This window comes from Mustela lutreola, chromosome X (genome assembly GCF_030435805.1).
Source record: "Mustela lutreola isolate mMusLut2 chromosome X, mMusLut2.pri, whole genome shotgun sequence".
Lineage (NCBI taxonomy): Eukaryota > Metazoa > Chordata > Mammalia > Carnivora > Mustelidae > Mustela > Mustela lutreola.
This window is the reverse complement of record NC_081308.1, coordinates 42375798-42387506: the sequence shown is the minus strand read 5'-3', so window position 1 is coordinate 42387506 and position 11709 is coordinate 42375798. Positions and strand designations below refer to the sequence as shown.

General features: G+C 49.3%; 1 protein-coding gene across 4 annotated transcripts; it reads right to left on the bottom strand.

Moving 5' to 3' along the window:
* Positions 1-574: 574 nt before the first annotated feature.
* Positions 575-10441, bottom strand: FTSJ1 (FtsJ RNA 2'-O-methyltransferase 1). 4 transcript variants are annotated; one of them, XM_059157835.1, is made up of 13 exons: positions 10160-10440; positions 8441-8585; positions 8104-8173; positions 7914-8004; positions 7499-7577; positions 5782-5834; positions 5643-5696; positions 5454-5556; positions 5259-5342; positions 4490-4593; positions 4206-4403; positions 3946-3987; positions 575-1116 (listed from the first exon to the last, which is right to left on the bottom strand). In XM_059157835.1, the coding sequence occupies exons 1-12, from the start codon at positions 10295-10297 to the stop codon at positions 3955-3957; spliced, it is 1152 nt and encodes a 383-aa protein (XP_059013818.1). In that variant the 5' UTR covers positions 10298-10440; the 3' UTR covers positions 575-1116; positions 3946-3954. The 4 variants fall into 4 exon arrangements, with proteins under 4 accessions (XP_059013818.1, XP_059013819.1, XP_059013820.1 ...); XM_059157836.1 differs by having other exon boundaries at positions 4490-4587; XM_059157837.1 differs by lacking the exons at positions 7914-8004; positions 8104-8173 and having other exon boundaries at positions 8441-8605; positions 10160-10441.
* Positions 10442-11709: the final 1268 nt, after the last annotated feature.

Genomic DNA, 11709 nt, shown 5'->3' with positions numbered 1-11709 from the left:
GGCAGCGGCTTAACCCACTGAGCCACCCAGGCGCCCTCCTCTGCCTACTTGTAATCTCTGTCAAATAAATAAATAAAAATCTCCTAAAAAATGAAAAAAGGGTACAAATATCGAGTTATAAATAAGTTCAGGGTTGTAATGTACTGCATAGTGACTATGATGATCAATATTGTATATTTGAAAGGTTCTAAGAGAGTAGATCTTGGGGCGCCTAGGTGGCTCAGTTAGTTGGGTGTCTGTCTTCGGCTTGGGTCACAGTCTCCGGGTCTCAAGATTGAGCCCTGCATTGGGCTCCCAGCTCAGCAGGGAGTCTGCTTCTTCCTCTGTCCCTCCCCACACCCCTAACCCCCTACTCTTGCTCTCTCAAATGGATAAAATCTTAAAGAGAGATCTTAAAAGTTCCCATAACAAGAAAAAAGTTGTAACTGGGGTGATATATGTTAAGTAAACTTACTATAATCATTCTGCAATAGGTATATATTGAATTAGGTCATATACTTTTAAATTTATATAAAGTTAAAGGTCTTATGTTAGTGACAAATACTATATATATTAAAGTGAACCAACACTGGGATAGAGTAATATATGGACTTCTTTATTAGTACATCCAATTATAAGGTCTTCCATAATTCAAAGTAGTGACAAATGTGAACAGCATTTCAAGATCGGTGGGAGGCTAACGGGCACTGCCTTTACTACTGAGATTTGTTGCCAGCATTCGTATTGGGGGGTAATGCTAAATTTCAGTTCTACCAGTGAAATTTCAGTTCTCTTAGTGAAAACAAAGATGTAATATTTCCCTCCATCAGGTTCACAGATACCCCTGATTTCTATCCAGGTTAAGAACTCCTGTTTTGGGGGTAAACTCTGGACATAATCAGGACACCTCTGGAAAGACAGAGAGAAGAGGCAAGGCCTCGCTCAAAAATCCCCTCTTGCAGTGTAGACAGGCATTCTGTGCTGTTGCTTTCCTTGCCGTGCTCCTGGTGGTTGCTGCACCACTCGGGGCCTGGGTGTTCAGGACCCGCTGATGAGACAGCTGAAAACCAGTTCACCAACGCAGGTTCTCATTTTTCTGATAGCAAACAGCTTCTGAGATATATGACAGCCAGCTACCTAAAATCAAGGACAAGAAAGGTTTTTATTTTTATTTTATTTTTTAAGTTTTTTTAAAGATTTTATTTGACAGAGATCACAAGTAGGCAGAGGGGCAGGCAGAGAGGGGGAGAAGCAGGCTCCCCGCTGAGCAGAGAACCTGATGCGGGGTTCAATCCCAGGACCCTGAGATCATGACCTGAGCCAAAGGCAGAGGCTTTAACCCATTGAGCCACCCAGGTGCCCCAGGAAGGTTTTTTAAAAAAACATTTTCCCACTTTCTTCTACTGTGATCACTGTTCGCTCAGGTACTGACATTTTTTTTTTTAAAGATTTATTTATTTGTTTATTTGACAGAGAGAGAGATCACAAGTAGGCAGAGAGGCAGGCAGAGAGAGAGAGGAAGGGAAGCAGGTTCCTGCTGAGCAGAGAGCCCGACGCGGGACTTGATCCCAGGACCCTGAGATCATGACCTGAGCCGAAGGCAGCAGCTTAACCCACTGAGCCACCCAGGCGCCCAGGTACTGACATTTTTTTAAAAAATATTTTATTTAAGAGAAAAAGAGAGTGTGAGCGAGGCAGCACAAGCAGGGGGAGTAGCAGAGGCAGAGAAAGAAGCGGGCTCCCCACTGAGCAGGGAGCCTGATGTGGGGCTCCATCCCAGGACCCCGGGATCATGACCAGAGCTGAAGGCAGGCACTTAACCGACTGAGCCACCCACGCGCCCCAGTACTTAATAACACTTTTGTGACTTTTCTCCCCTACTTCTATTGTGAACTGTAACATACGGAAAAACACACAATACTTACATGTTTTATTTATGTTAAGGAGTGACAAGGTGTTATTTTTTAACAACTGTAGGATGTTCATTCTCATTGCTGTGTAATTCTCCATTAAATCCTGGTATATTCGAATATACCAGGAGTTAGTGATCCATTCTGCAGTGAACTGATGTGTGGGCTCTAGCCAGTCTAGGGTACAAACAGTGCCGTGGAGGAATTCTAGTACATATTTCTTTCTTTCTTTTTTTTTTTTTTAAAGATTTTTATTTATTTATTTGAGAGAAGACAGTGAGAGAGAGTATGAGAGGCGGGAAGGTCAGAGGGAGAAGCAGACTCCCCACGGAGCTGGGAGCCTGATGCGGGACTCGATCCCAGGACTCCGGGACCGTGACCTGAGCGGAAGGCGGTTGCTCAACCAACTGAGCCACCCAGGCGCCCCTCTAGTACATATTTCTTAGGAGCAGAACTGGCATGTGTGCAGCTTTACACAATGCCTACCAATTTCCCACAGTGGTCACACCAGTTTCTGCAGCCATCAGTGTACAGTAGGGTTCCTATTGCTGTACACCCTGCCGGACACGTATACTGCCCATCATCTTAGTGTCAGCCTGCATTTCCCTGAGAAGCAGCTTTTCATGTGCCTGGTAGCCATTCTCTTATTTTCTTTTCTCTACTGATTTATAGAAGCTTTTTAATATCAAGGATACTATATATAGGGACTGCAAATAATCTTTTCCCATCGAGATTTGCCGTTTCATTTTTTAAAGTGGTATCGTTTTTACTTCTTTTTTTTAAATGGAGGACTTGGTCTAAAAACCTTGGTAAGCCATTGTCAGAAAGGGACCACCTTCTCTGATGTGACTTCCTGAGGATGAAAAGTCCTTCAGCACAGACAGGTTGAGCCTCTCTACTCTAGGCAAACTGGCCCCTCACGGCCCCCTCACACACCACGCATGGTTCTGCCTCAGGGGCTTTGCATTTGCTATTCCCTCTGCATGCAATGCTCTTCCGCTAGCTGAACACATGCATGTCCTCCCTCATCTCCTTCACGTCTTTGCTCAAACATTACCTCAGTAAGCCATTCCTTGAGAACCCTTTTGAAAACTGCAACTTGCTGCCTCTGGAATTCCTGATTCTCTTACCCCATTTTAAAAAAAGATTTTATTATTTATTTATTTATTTGACAGAGAGTGAGCGAGTGAGCGAGCACAAGAAGGGGGAGCAGCAGGCAGAGGGAGAGAGAGAAGCAGGCTCCAAGCTGAGCAAGGACCCTGGGATCATGACCTGAGCCGAAGGCAGCGGCTTAACCAACTGAGCCACCTAGGCATCCCTCTCTTTACCCTATTTTATTAAAAAAATGTTCATATCCCTCATTACCTTTATATATATATATATATATATATATATATATATATATATGCAGATGTATATATCTGTATATACATACAATGTGTTATAATCCAAGCTATACAGGTGAAATGCAAGCTATAATGTGTATATGTGTGTGGTCTATCTGTGGATGCTGTGTGTAGAAACTCCTGCATCCACAAGCTGTTTGTTTCTTACCTCTTTCTCAGCCTAGAAAGGGCCAGGATATTTGCCTGCTTTGCTCCCTGCTCTATCTCCCAACCTAGAACAATGCCCAGCACACAGTACGTGCTTAATAAATGTTTACTGAGGGGCGCCTGGGTGGCTCAGTGAGTTAAAGCCTCTGCCTTCAGCTCAGGTCATGATTCTAGGGTCCTGGGATCGGGTCCAATATCAGGCTCTCTGCTCAGTGGGAAGCCTGCTTCCTCCTCTCTCTCTCTGCCTGCCTCTCTGCTTACTTGTGATCTCTCATTGTCAAATAAATAAATGAAATCATAAAAAAACCCACAAATGTTTATTACTGAGTGCCTCAATACGTAAAATGCTTCAAGTAGGTCCTGGCACATGACATCAGGTACTTAGTATTGGTTGGCTGACTGAAATCCTATCAGTTGATGTAAAAATTTCAAAGGTGGAATTTTTCTGAGCTTTTCCTTAAAGGTGCTCTTTACTCAAACTGTTAGATAAAAAGGCAATTTACCTGAACGTATCAAGGTGAACAATTCATGTCATTGTCTTCCACCTACCCAAGAAAAAGAAAAATGACTCAGATACTTGCCGAAGCTTTTCCATTCATTATACTTGGTCTTACCCATTGATTTTTATAGCTACTGGGAGGCAGAGAGGAGTGTCTGGGCCCCAGAAACCTTGTGATTTGGGGGCAGAAAGAGGTGCACTGAGAGGGGTTCAGGTGGGCTCTGAGAGAAGGCCCCATGGGCCCTGGGCCACATGTTTCCAGACCTCAGAAGCCAGCAGGGTGCGGCGTTGTGGAAGAGGCAGGGGCTGGGACAACGTGTCCACTGTGCTGATGGGGCAGTCCTGGGGACGGATCTCCTTGGCCAGCCGCCCTTTCTTCTTTAATGTGCAGGCCTCCTGGTATGGTGGCGAGATGGGGGGCTGCGTGGGTGGCGTATACTTGTACTCTGAGCCGTCCTCTAGCTGCAGGGACACATGGTGGGGTGACAGTGAAGACCTGGGAACCTGAAACAGCCCCCCCATCTACCTACTGTTGGCTGGGCACTCACGTCCAGTGGGTAACTGCGGTCTGAATCATAGGCGCTCAGGTCCCCACAGGTCACAAATGGCACAATGATGCGAGTGGGACCATCCAATTGGTTGAAATCTGGATCTGACCAGCAGGGAGAAATTAGACAGGACAGGGTGGGATGCCTGGGACCAGTCAGGACTCCTTCTACAGCAAAGGTATGGAGTCTTCCCTACATATCTACCAGCTCCTCCACTGAAATCCTTCATTTGGTGCAGGTCATCTCCTGAGGAAGGCCCTCCACGACCATCTATTCTAGAACATTCCACTCCCCTGCTTTTCTCACACGGCACCTTATGTTCACCTGTCATTCTATCATATGCTGCCTGAACCCTGTCTCACTCAAGCGTGTTCACCTTAAGAGCAGGCTCTGTGCCTTTTCCCACGAGGGACAAGGCTAAAGACTCTCTTGGGGCAAAATTCCCACGTAGGGGTGGAGTATCCACCTGGGGGCATGACTGAGTCTTCCTAGGCTAGAATCTTCGGTGGAATCTCCCCAGGGGCAGGACTCAGGATTTGAGAGTAACCATTAGAGGACCTAGTGGACCGGGATGAAGCTCTTCCTGGGAGGAAACGTCCATTCGGGCCAGAATCTCCACCAGAAGGCGGGGCTGAGAATCATTTTGGGAAGAGACGTTCCATAAAGGGTAAGTTTCTACCAAGGGGTGGGGCCGAGGGCCCTCTGGAGACATACATTCCAGAAGGGTGCAAAGCCTCCCAGGGGAGGGGCTCAGGGCCCTGGCTCTCACCGTAAGAGTGATCCAGCAGGGGTTTGGTCAGGTCCGGAAGGAAGCCTTCAGGGGGGTCATAACCCTGACAGACAGCGAAGGCCTCTGTGGGGGGAAGGTGGAGTGAGGGGCGACTACTATCTCTGCCCGGCACGGGATGCGTCTGTGCGTCCGTGAGATTCGCACTCGCCAGCCTGGCCCTTCTGCCCCACTGACCTATGCTGGAGTTGCGGCTGCTCCTGGGCTTGGCACAGAGCACGCTGGAGAAGAAGACACGCAGCTGGCTATAGATCAGGGTGACATCCCGGCCCCGGAAGATCTATAGGGCGAGGAGACATAGATGAAAGCAGGTGAGCGGCCCTGGAGGACCCTTCTTTACCCCTTGCCAGGTTTTCCAAGGCTTACCTTGGCTACAAAGCAGCCTCCTGGCTTCAAGACGTGTGTAGCAATGTTGAGAGCCTGTGGGCAGGACAAATGGCTAAGGCTGAGATGGAGACAGGCACGAGGGGTCCAAACTGAGGCAGGGTCAGCCAAGGTTACTCACGGCTAGGAGGAGCTGGGCCTGCATATACTCATCAACATCATGGAGGCCAGTTACTGCGGCAAGAGGAACAGCATTAGGGGGGCCATCCGAGGCTGGCTATCTCCTTGTCCCAGACAGGTCGGGATGCTACAAACATTTCTTGGGCTCTCTGACTACTAAGGTTCTGTGTGCAAATTACTATCCACCAGCTGGAGGCATGTTCTGGGCTCCTAATCCTCAGGCACTCAGTTTAATTTTCAAAACAACCTTACACACAAGCATCATTATCATCATTTCTTACCTCCAGCCCAGACTGCTCCTCCGAGCACCTGACTCACAGATCAGACCCTGGCATCTCAGACTCGACGTGTTCAAGACCAGACTCCTGACCCTCCTGCTCAAACCTCTCTCCTTACACCATCTTCCCCATCCCATCTGATCCTTCCAGCTGTTCCAGCCAAAAATCTTCATACTGTTGACATCCTCCATCCTCTCCTCACATTCACGTTCAAGCATTATTAAGTTCTGTCTTTGCAAAAGACCTCCTGGATCCATCCTCTTTCCTCATCTTCGCCACTGCCACTCCAGACATCACTTGCCCGGGCTACTGCTATGGGCTCCTCTCCCTGCCCACCATGCCTCACACAGCTCACAGCAGCCAGAGGGATACGGTCACAAGCTGAGTCAGGCATGGCCCTCCTCTGCTCACGATCCTCTCGTGGTTTTCTCTGAGCTCTCATCTCAGGGAAAAAAGCCACAGTGCTCACCGTGGCCCATAAGGACCCACATAAGGATCAGAACCCACCCCTCCCCACTGGCCAGCTTTCTGACCTCCCCTCTACCACTCTCCTCCTCATTCACTCTGCTCTAACCACAGCAATATCCTCGCGGTTCCTCACACATGCTGAACACCCTCCCACCTCAGGGCCTTTGCACTGGCTGGTCCCTTGACCTGGACTCTGTTCTCCAGATACATCCCTGGCCTACACCCTCACCTCTTTCAGATCTTTATGCTAAACTCATGGGGGCCTTCCCGTCCACTTTACTTAAAATTCCAACAGGTACTCCCTGTCTCCTTCTCCTTTCCATTGATTTTCCTCATGGTACCTATCATCTCTTCCCATACTATGTGACTCCATCGTTTGTTTCTTTTCCCTCTGCATCTACTAGAACGTCAGGTCTATGAGGTCAGATTAGTAGAATTTTATTCATAAGTGTTTTCCCAACATGTAGAACAGTGCCTGACACACAACAGGTACTCAATAAATGTGTTCCGAGTGAACAGCTAACTGAAAAATATGAGCAGCACCACAGAAACGGACAGTTGCAGATGAGAGATGAGCAACAGGAAGGGCAGATAACAGTCAAAACCAAAATGGTAGGCTCTGGAGATGGAGGAGACAGAAGCAGAGACCAGGAAGTGGGGGTAGAAAGAAAATGCTAGATGTGGGGGACAGCTGAGAACAGAGGGAGGCAGGGAGTAGCTGAAGTGGTGAAAGAAACCAATAGAAGGTGCCTGGGTGGCGAAGTCGGTTCAGTGGCCGACTCTTGATTTCGGCTCGGGTCATGATCTCAGGGTCATGAGATCTGGGCATGGAGCCTGCTTAAGATTCTCCCTTTCCCTCTGCCCCCACCTCTCTAAAAAGAAAGAAGGAAAGAAAGATGCCAACAGATGTGGGAGCCACAGAGAAGGACACACATTGGGCTCCCGCCTGGCCTCCCGACCCCTGCTATTTACCATCAGGAGCCCCGTCGCACACCACTAGATCCGCTGGGCAGCCCTCAAAGTGCTGGATGATCTCCTTGGCAGTGGACAACTACGGAAGAGAGGGAAGATGAGTGGTCCCAGGCCCCCCGTCTGCAGCCCTCTAACCCCACCTGCCCACGGCCCTAGCCAGCAACCCTGGGTCAGCCAAACCCTCAGGCTCTGCCGCTCTCAGACCAGGCTCCATCTCTGGGGACCCAGTCACACCATTTCTGGCGGTCTCTGAGATGATGACCAGCTGGCTCTGTTTCTCCACTGTTACATTCTCTCAGGTTCTCTAGGTTACTCTCTCTTTCTCCTTCTGTCTTTTCTCTTCCACTCTGTAGCTGCCAGCTTTGGAGGGGCTCTCGCCCAGGAGGCACCCCAATACCCCCAGCCATGCTCTTACCTGGGTGATGTCCCCTTGGATCTGTAACACACCTGGTAATGGAGCCATAGCCTGAAGGTCCACAGCCACCACATGGCCGGAACCCTGGCCCCTGTGGACAACATGGCCCACGTCAGCCCAGTTGTCACTCCTGGCTCATCCCTGACCTGGCCTGCCCTCCTGGCTGCCCCATATGGGACCCCACACTCACCCGATTTTTTGGCTCAGCACCTGGCTCCAGCTGCCCGGGGCTGCACACAGGTCAACTGCCCGTGTCACGCCTGAGCACACAGAGGAAGGTGTAGTGGTCAGTTGCACCCACCTCTCAACCCCGAGCCCTGCAAAGTTCACCCCTCTCCAGTCAGGGGATCATCCACATCTATCTGTGTCTGACTCCTTTCAAGTTACCTGCCCCTGTTCTGCCTGGCCCCTGCCCCACAGACCCTCCAAGTCGGCCCACCTACCACAGGAAGCTCTGCCAACATGGCCCACTTGTCTCTTCCCTTTGCCCACCCCATGCCCCAGGGACTCGCCCACCAGGTGGGGACCTTGGAAAAGGTGGAATTCCTCGTCAAGTTGTAGCAGCTTGAAGGCGCTGCGGGCACGCCAGCCATTCTCCTTGGCCAGGCGGTAGTAGACATCCCGCTTGTCCTTCGATGTCCGTCCCATCTCACACGCGGTTTGCCCAGGGACCTGCCAACAGGAAGCTGATGCTGCCGTGTATCAGAAACTGGGTGAGTGGGACTACCACCTACGACTGCAGGGCGGTGAGAACCACACAAACCCCTCAGGGCCCTCATGACAGCTCACTCAGCATATGGGGAAAGTGGAGCCCAGTCCCTGACCCCACTGACCTCACAAGGCTGGAGGGACTCCATCACTGAGCTCTGAGGCTTCACTGCTCACCCCATAGATACCCAATGCCAACACTTACAGAGGGCTCATTACTGCCCCTGTGGACCTCCTGCTGCTGCCACCCATAAAGCCCCATGACACTCACTTTGAATGCTTCTCCACCCACCTCACCCCCATTAACCTCTCACTGACCATCTCCCCAGCTGTCTTCACAGCCCCTATATTCATACACCCCTATTGGCCTTGCTCTAACCGCCATTATCCTAACGCTACCTTATGGTACTCCTCACCCCGTTAATCTCTCCCCTCCCTGTTCCCCATTAATAAATGATTAGGCCCCCAGTAACTTCTTTCTTACCACATCCTTACCAATCCCCATCAATGTGTAGAGGATCATGGCTTATTAGCTCCCCATTAAGCTCTCAATTACTGTGATTTATCAGCTCCCATTAACTCAGCCCTCCAACTGACCCCTTACTGATCTCACCATTAGCCCCCTGTAACCCCTTTGTTACCACGTGTTAATCCCTGATGATCACACATCAGTTCCCCATTCTCCCTCAGTGCCCACCTTGCCCCCTCAATAATCACCTGCTGATCACACCGGCAGCTTACATTACCCTCTCTTTGCTCACTCTGTTCCCATTAATTCCTCAATTATCATGCCATAATCCCCCAAACCCTATGACTACAACACACCTACCTCTCATTCACTCTTCTTTGATTACTTCTCCCCTTAGTTCCTTTGATTATGACTCCCACTGGCCTCATTACTCCCTCCATAGCTTCACCATCATCCTTTCAATTACTGTTGTCCTGCTGCTCTTCGTTAACTTGTTTAATATCATACCTCTGCAGTCCCCCAGGGATCACACCCCCCACCAGCCTCTCATTACCTTCTTTCTAGTTGCCCACTCTACCACCCCTTCATTCATCAATGAACACACCCCCGGCCGCCAGGAACATGTTGACTAAAACACTCATATTAGCTCCCATCGATTCCCCGATGCCCAGGTAATCGGGCATATCGGGAGTTCCCCAATAGAACGCCCATCAGACCTCCAGTACTTTCATGCGACCCACCCCCTGTCCCATTAACAGCCCCCTGGCCACGCTCCTGGCCTCACATCATTACCTCAAAGCCCCTGTCCCCACTGGGACCACCAGACCCCATTCAAGGAGGCTCCATCGATATCTGGACCCCTGCACCGCTCCCCCAACCCAGTCCACCGCGCACAGCTGTTTCCTTCCACACAAACCTTGGGTCTGGAGCCGAAACGGCACCAGACGCCCAGACTGCGAGGCTGCAGCACGGAAGGTGAACTTCCCTCCTTCCCTCGCCGGCGGGACAGCGCAAGGCGTGCCTCAACCGTCTCGGCCTAGACCCGCGTCCTCCGCGCCCCAGAGCCTACCTCAGCTTTCGGAATAGGGAGAAGGGGCACGAAGAGACCGGTCCGTGAGCAGCCCGAGACTCGGCGAGAGCGCAGACCCGCCAGAAACTGTAAGGCTTCAGTTTGTGTTCTCAGTCTGTCCGAAAGCCTGTCGCGCATGCCTACGGACTCCCGCGGCGTGGTGAGCCTGTCATCGTGGAGCACTAAGTCTCCGGCACCGCGCGGACCCGACCTGAACGTACAACGTGAGTTGCCGTCATCTTGTGTCGACGCAGCTCGGCTCGCGGACTGCCGTCCCCAGCATGCAACGGGGCCGACCAGAGCTGCCGAAGTCGCGCCGTGTGAGGCTGAAACGTCGCGAGGCGTCAGAACCCACTCTTCTTTTGTTCCAAGGTGTGGGCCGGCGTGTTCACTGGGGACTACATTTCCCAAGACGCAACGGACACAGACGAACCCATTCATTTTAGGCGTGCCGCGAAGTCAAATTACAGCTAGGGTCGGAAACGTGAGAGTTAGGAAAGTACGTTAATTAAGTGCGCTAGAGCACGGAAGCTGGTCTGTGGCAAGATTCATATCGACTTCAGCCAACTGATAGCGTTGCTTGAGTTGTACCCTTTCAGAACTTCAGTTTCTCTCTCTGAAAAATGGGGATTAAAAAGTAGTATAGCTTCACGGAGTTACTGAGAGGATTTGAATAGGTGTAATTCAGCACAGTGTCTGTCCTTTTGTAATTCTGTGTTCTTCAAACATTTTTAACTTCGACTCACTAAATAGACTGCATCGCGACCCGGTGCACAAGTAAATACATAATGGAAACATTCATTAAAGCGTTTACCATGCACCAAGCACCTGTTCTAACAACCGGTTCTTTGGGCGGGGGGTGTGGGTAGGAAGCCCTGATTTGTCACATTTGCCAGTTTTCCGTAGTTTCTATACCATCATCTTGTCAGATTTTAAATTACCAATGTGTAGTCACAGAACACAGAGTTTAGGAAGAGATGCAGTAGTGCGCCATTATGCAATATTTCTATCATACCATTCAAGGGGGTAAATGACCTCAAGAGCATAGAGAATAGCGAAATGTAGTAAAGTAATCAGGAAGTGACGAGATGTGAGTATCGCCTTTTAAGTAATCTTATTTAATTGTAAGTTTATATTATTTCATTTTAAATAATAGCTGTGCAACAGCTGGTTTGCAAAATTCCTGAAAATTGAACAAGCAGTCTGCAAACCTGTGTGAGGCTCCAGTGCACTGCTGGATTCTTTCCTTGAACTCATTTTAATCCTAGTAATAGCCATGTGAAGTAGTTATTACAACTATCCCCAGTTTATAGATATACAGGGAGGCTATATATTACGTTAAGTGTATAAACATGTATGCTACTTAATATGTATGTGATTATAGAGAAATATAGTGATGTATAATATTCACTAGTGTATAGGTGATATATTAGTAAGAAATGAAATAAATATAAATATAAGAAAAAATATAATATATTTATGCATTTTGTATAGTGTATATATACAATACACATATCATTTTATGCACATATTTAAATGTATGTACTGAT

Excerpts from the sequence above, each read along its gene's own strand:
- FTSJ1 (XM_059157835.1), bottom strand. The coding sequence starts at position 10,297 with ATGCGCGACAGGCTTTCGGACAGACTGAGAACACAAACTGAAGCCTTA. Across the intron at positions 8,174-8,440 it reads GGAATTCCACCTTTTCCAAG|GCGTGACACGGGCAGTTGAC; the intron begins GTCCCCACCTGG and ends CTGTGTGCTCAG. Across the intron at positions 4,594-5,258 it reads CCTGCTGGATCACTCTTACG|ATCCAGATTTCAACCAATTG; the intron begins GTGAGAGCCAGG and ends CCTGCTGGTCAG.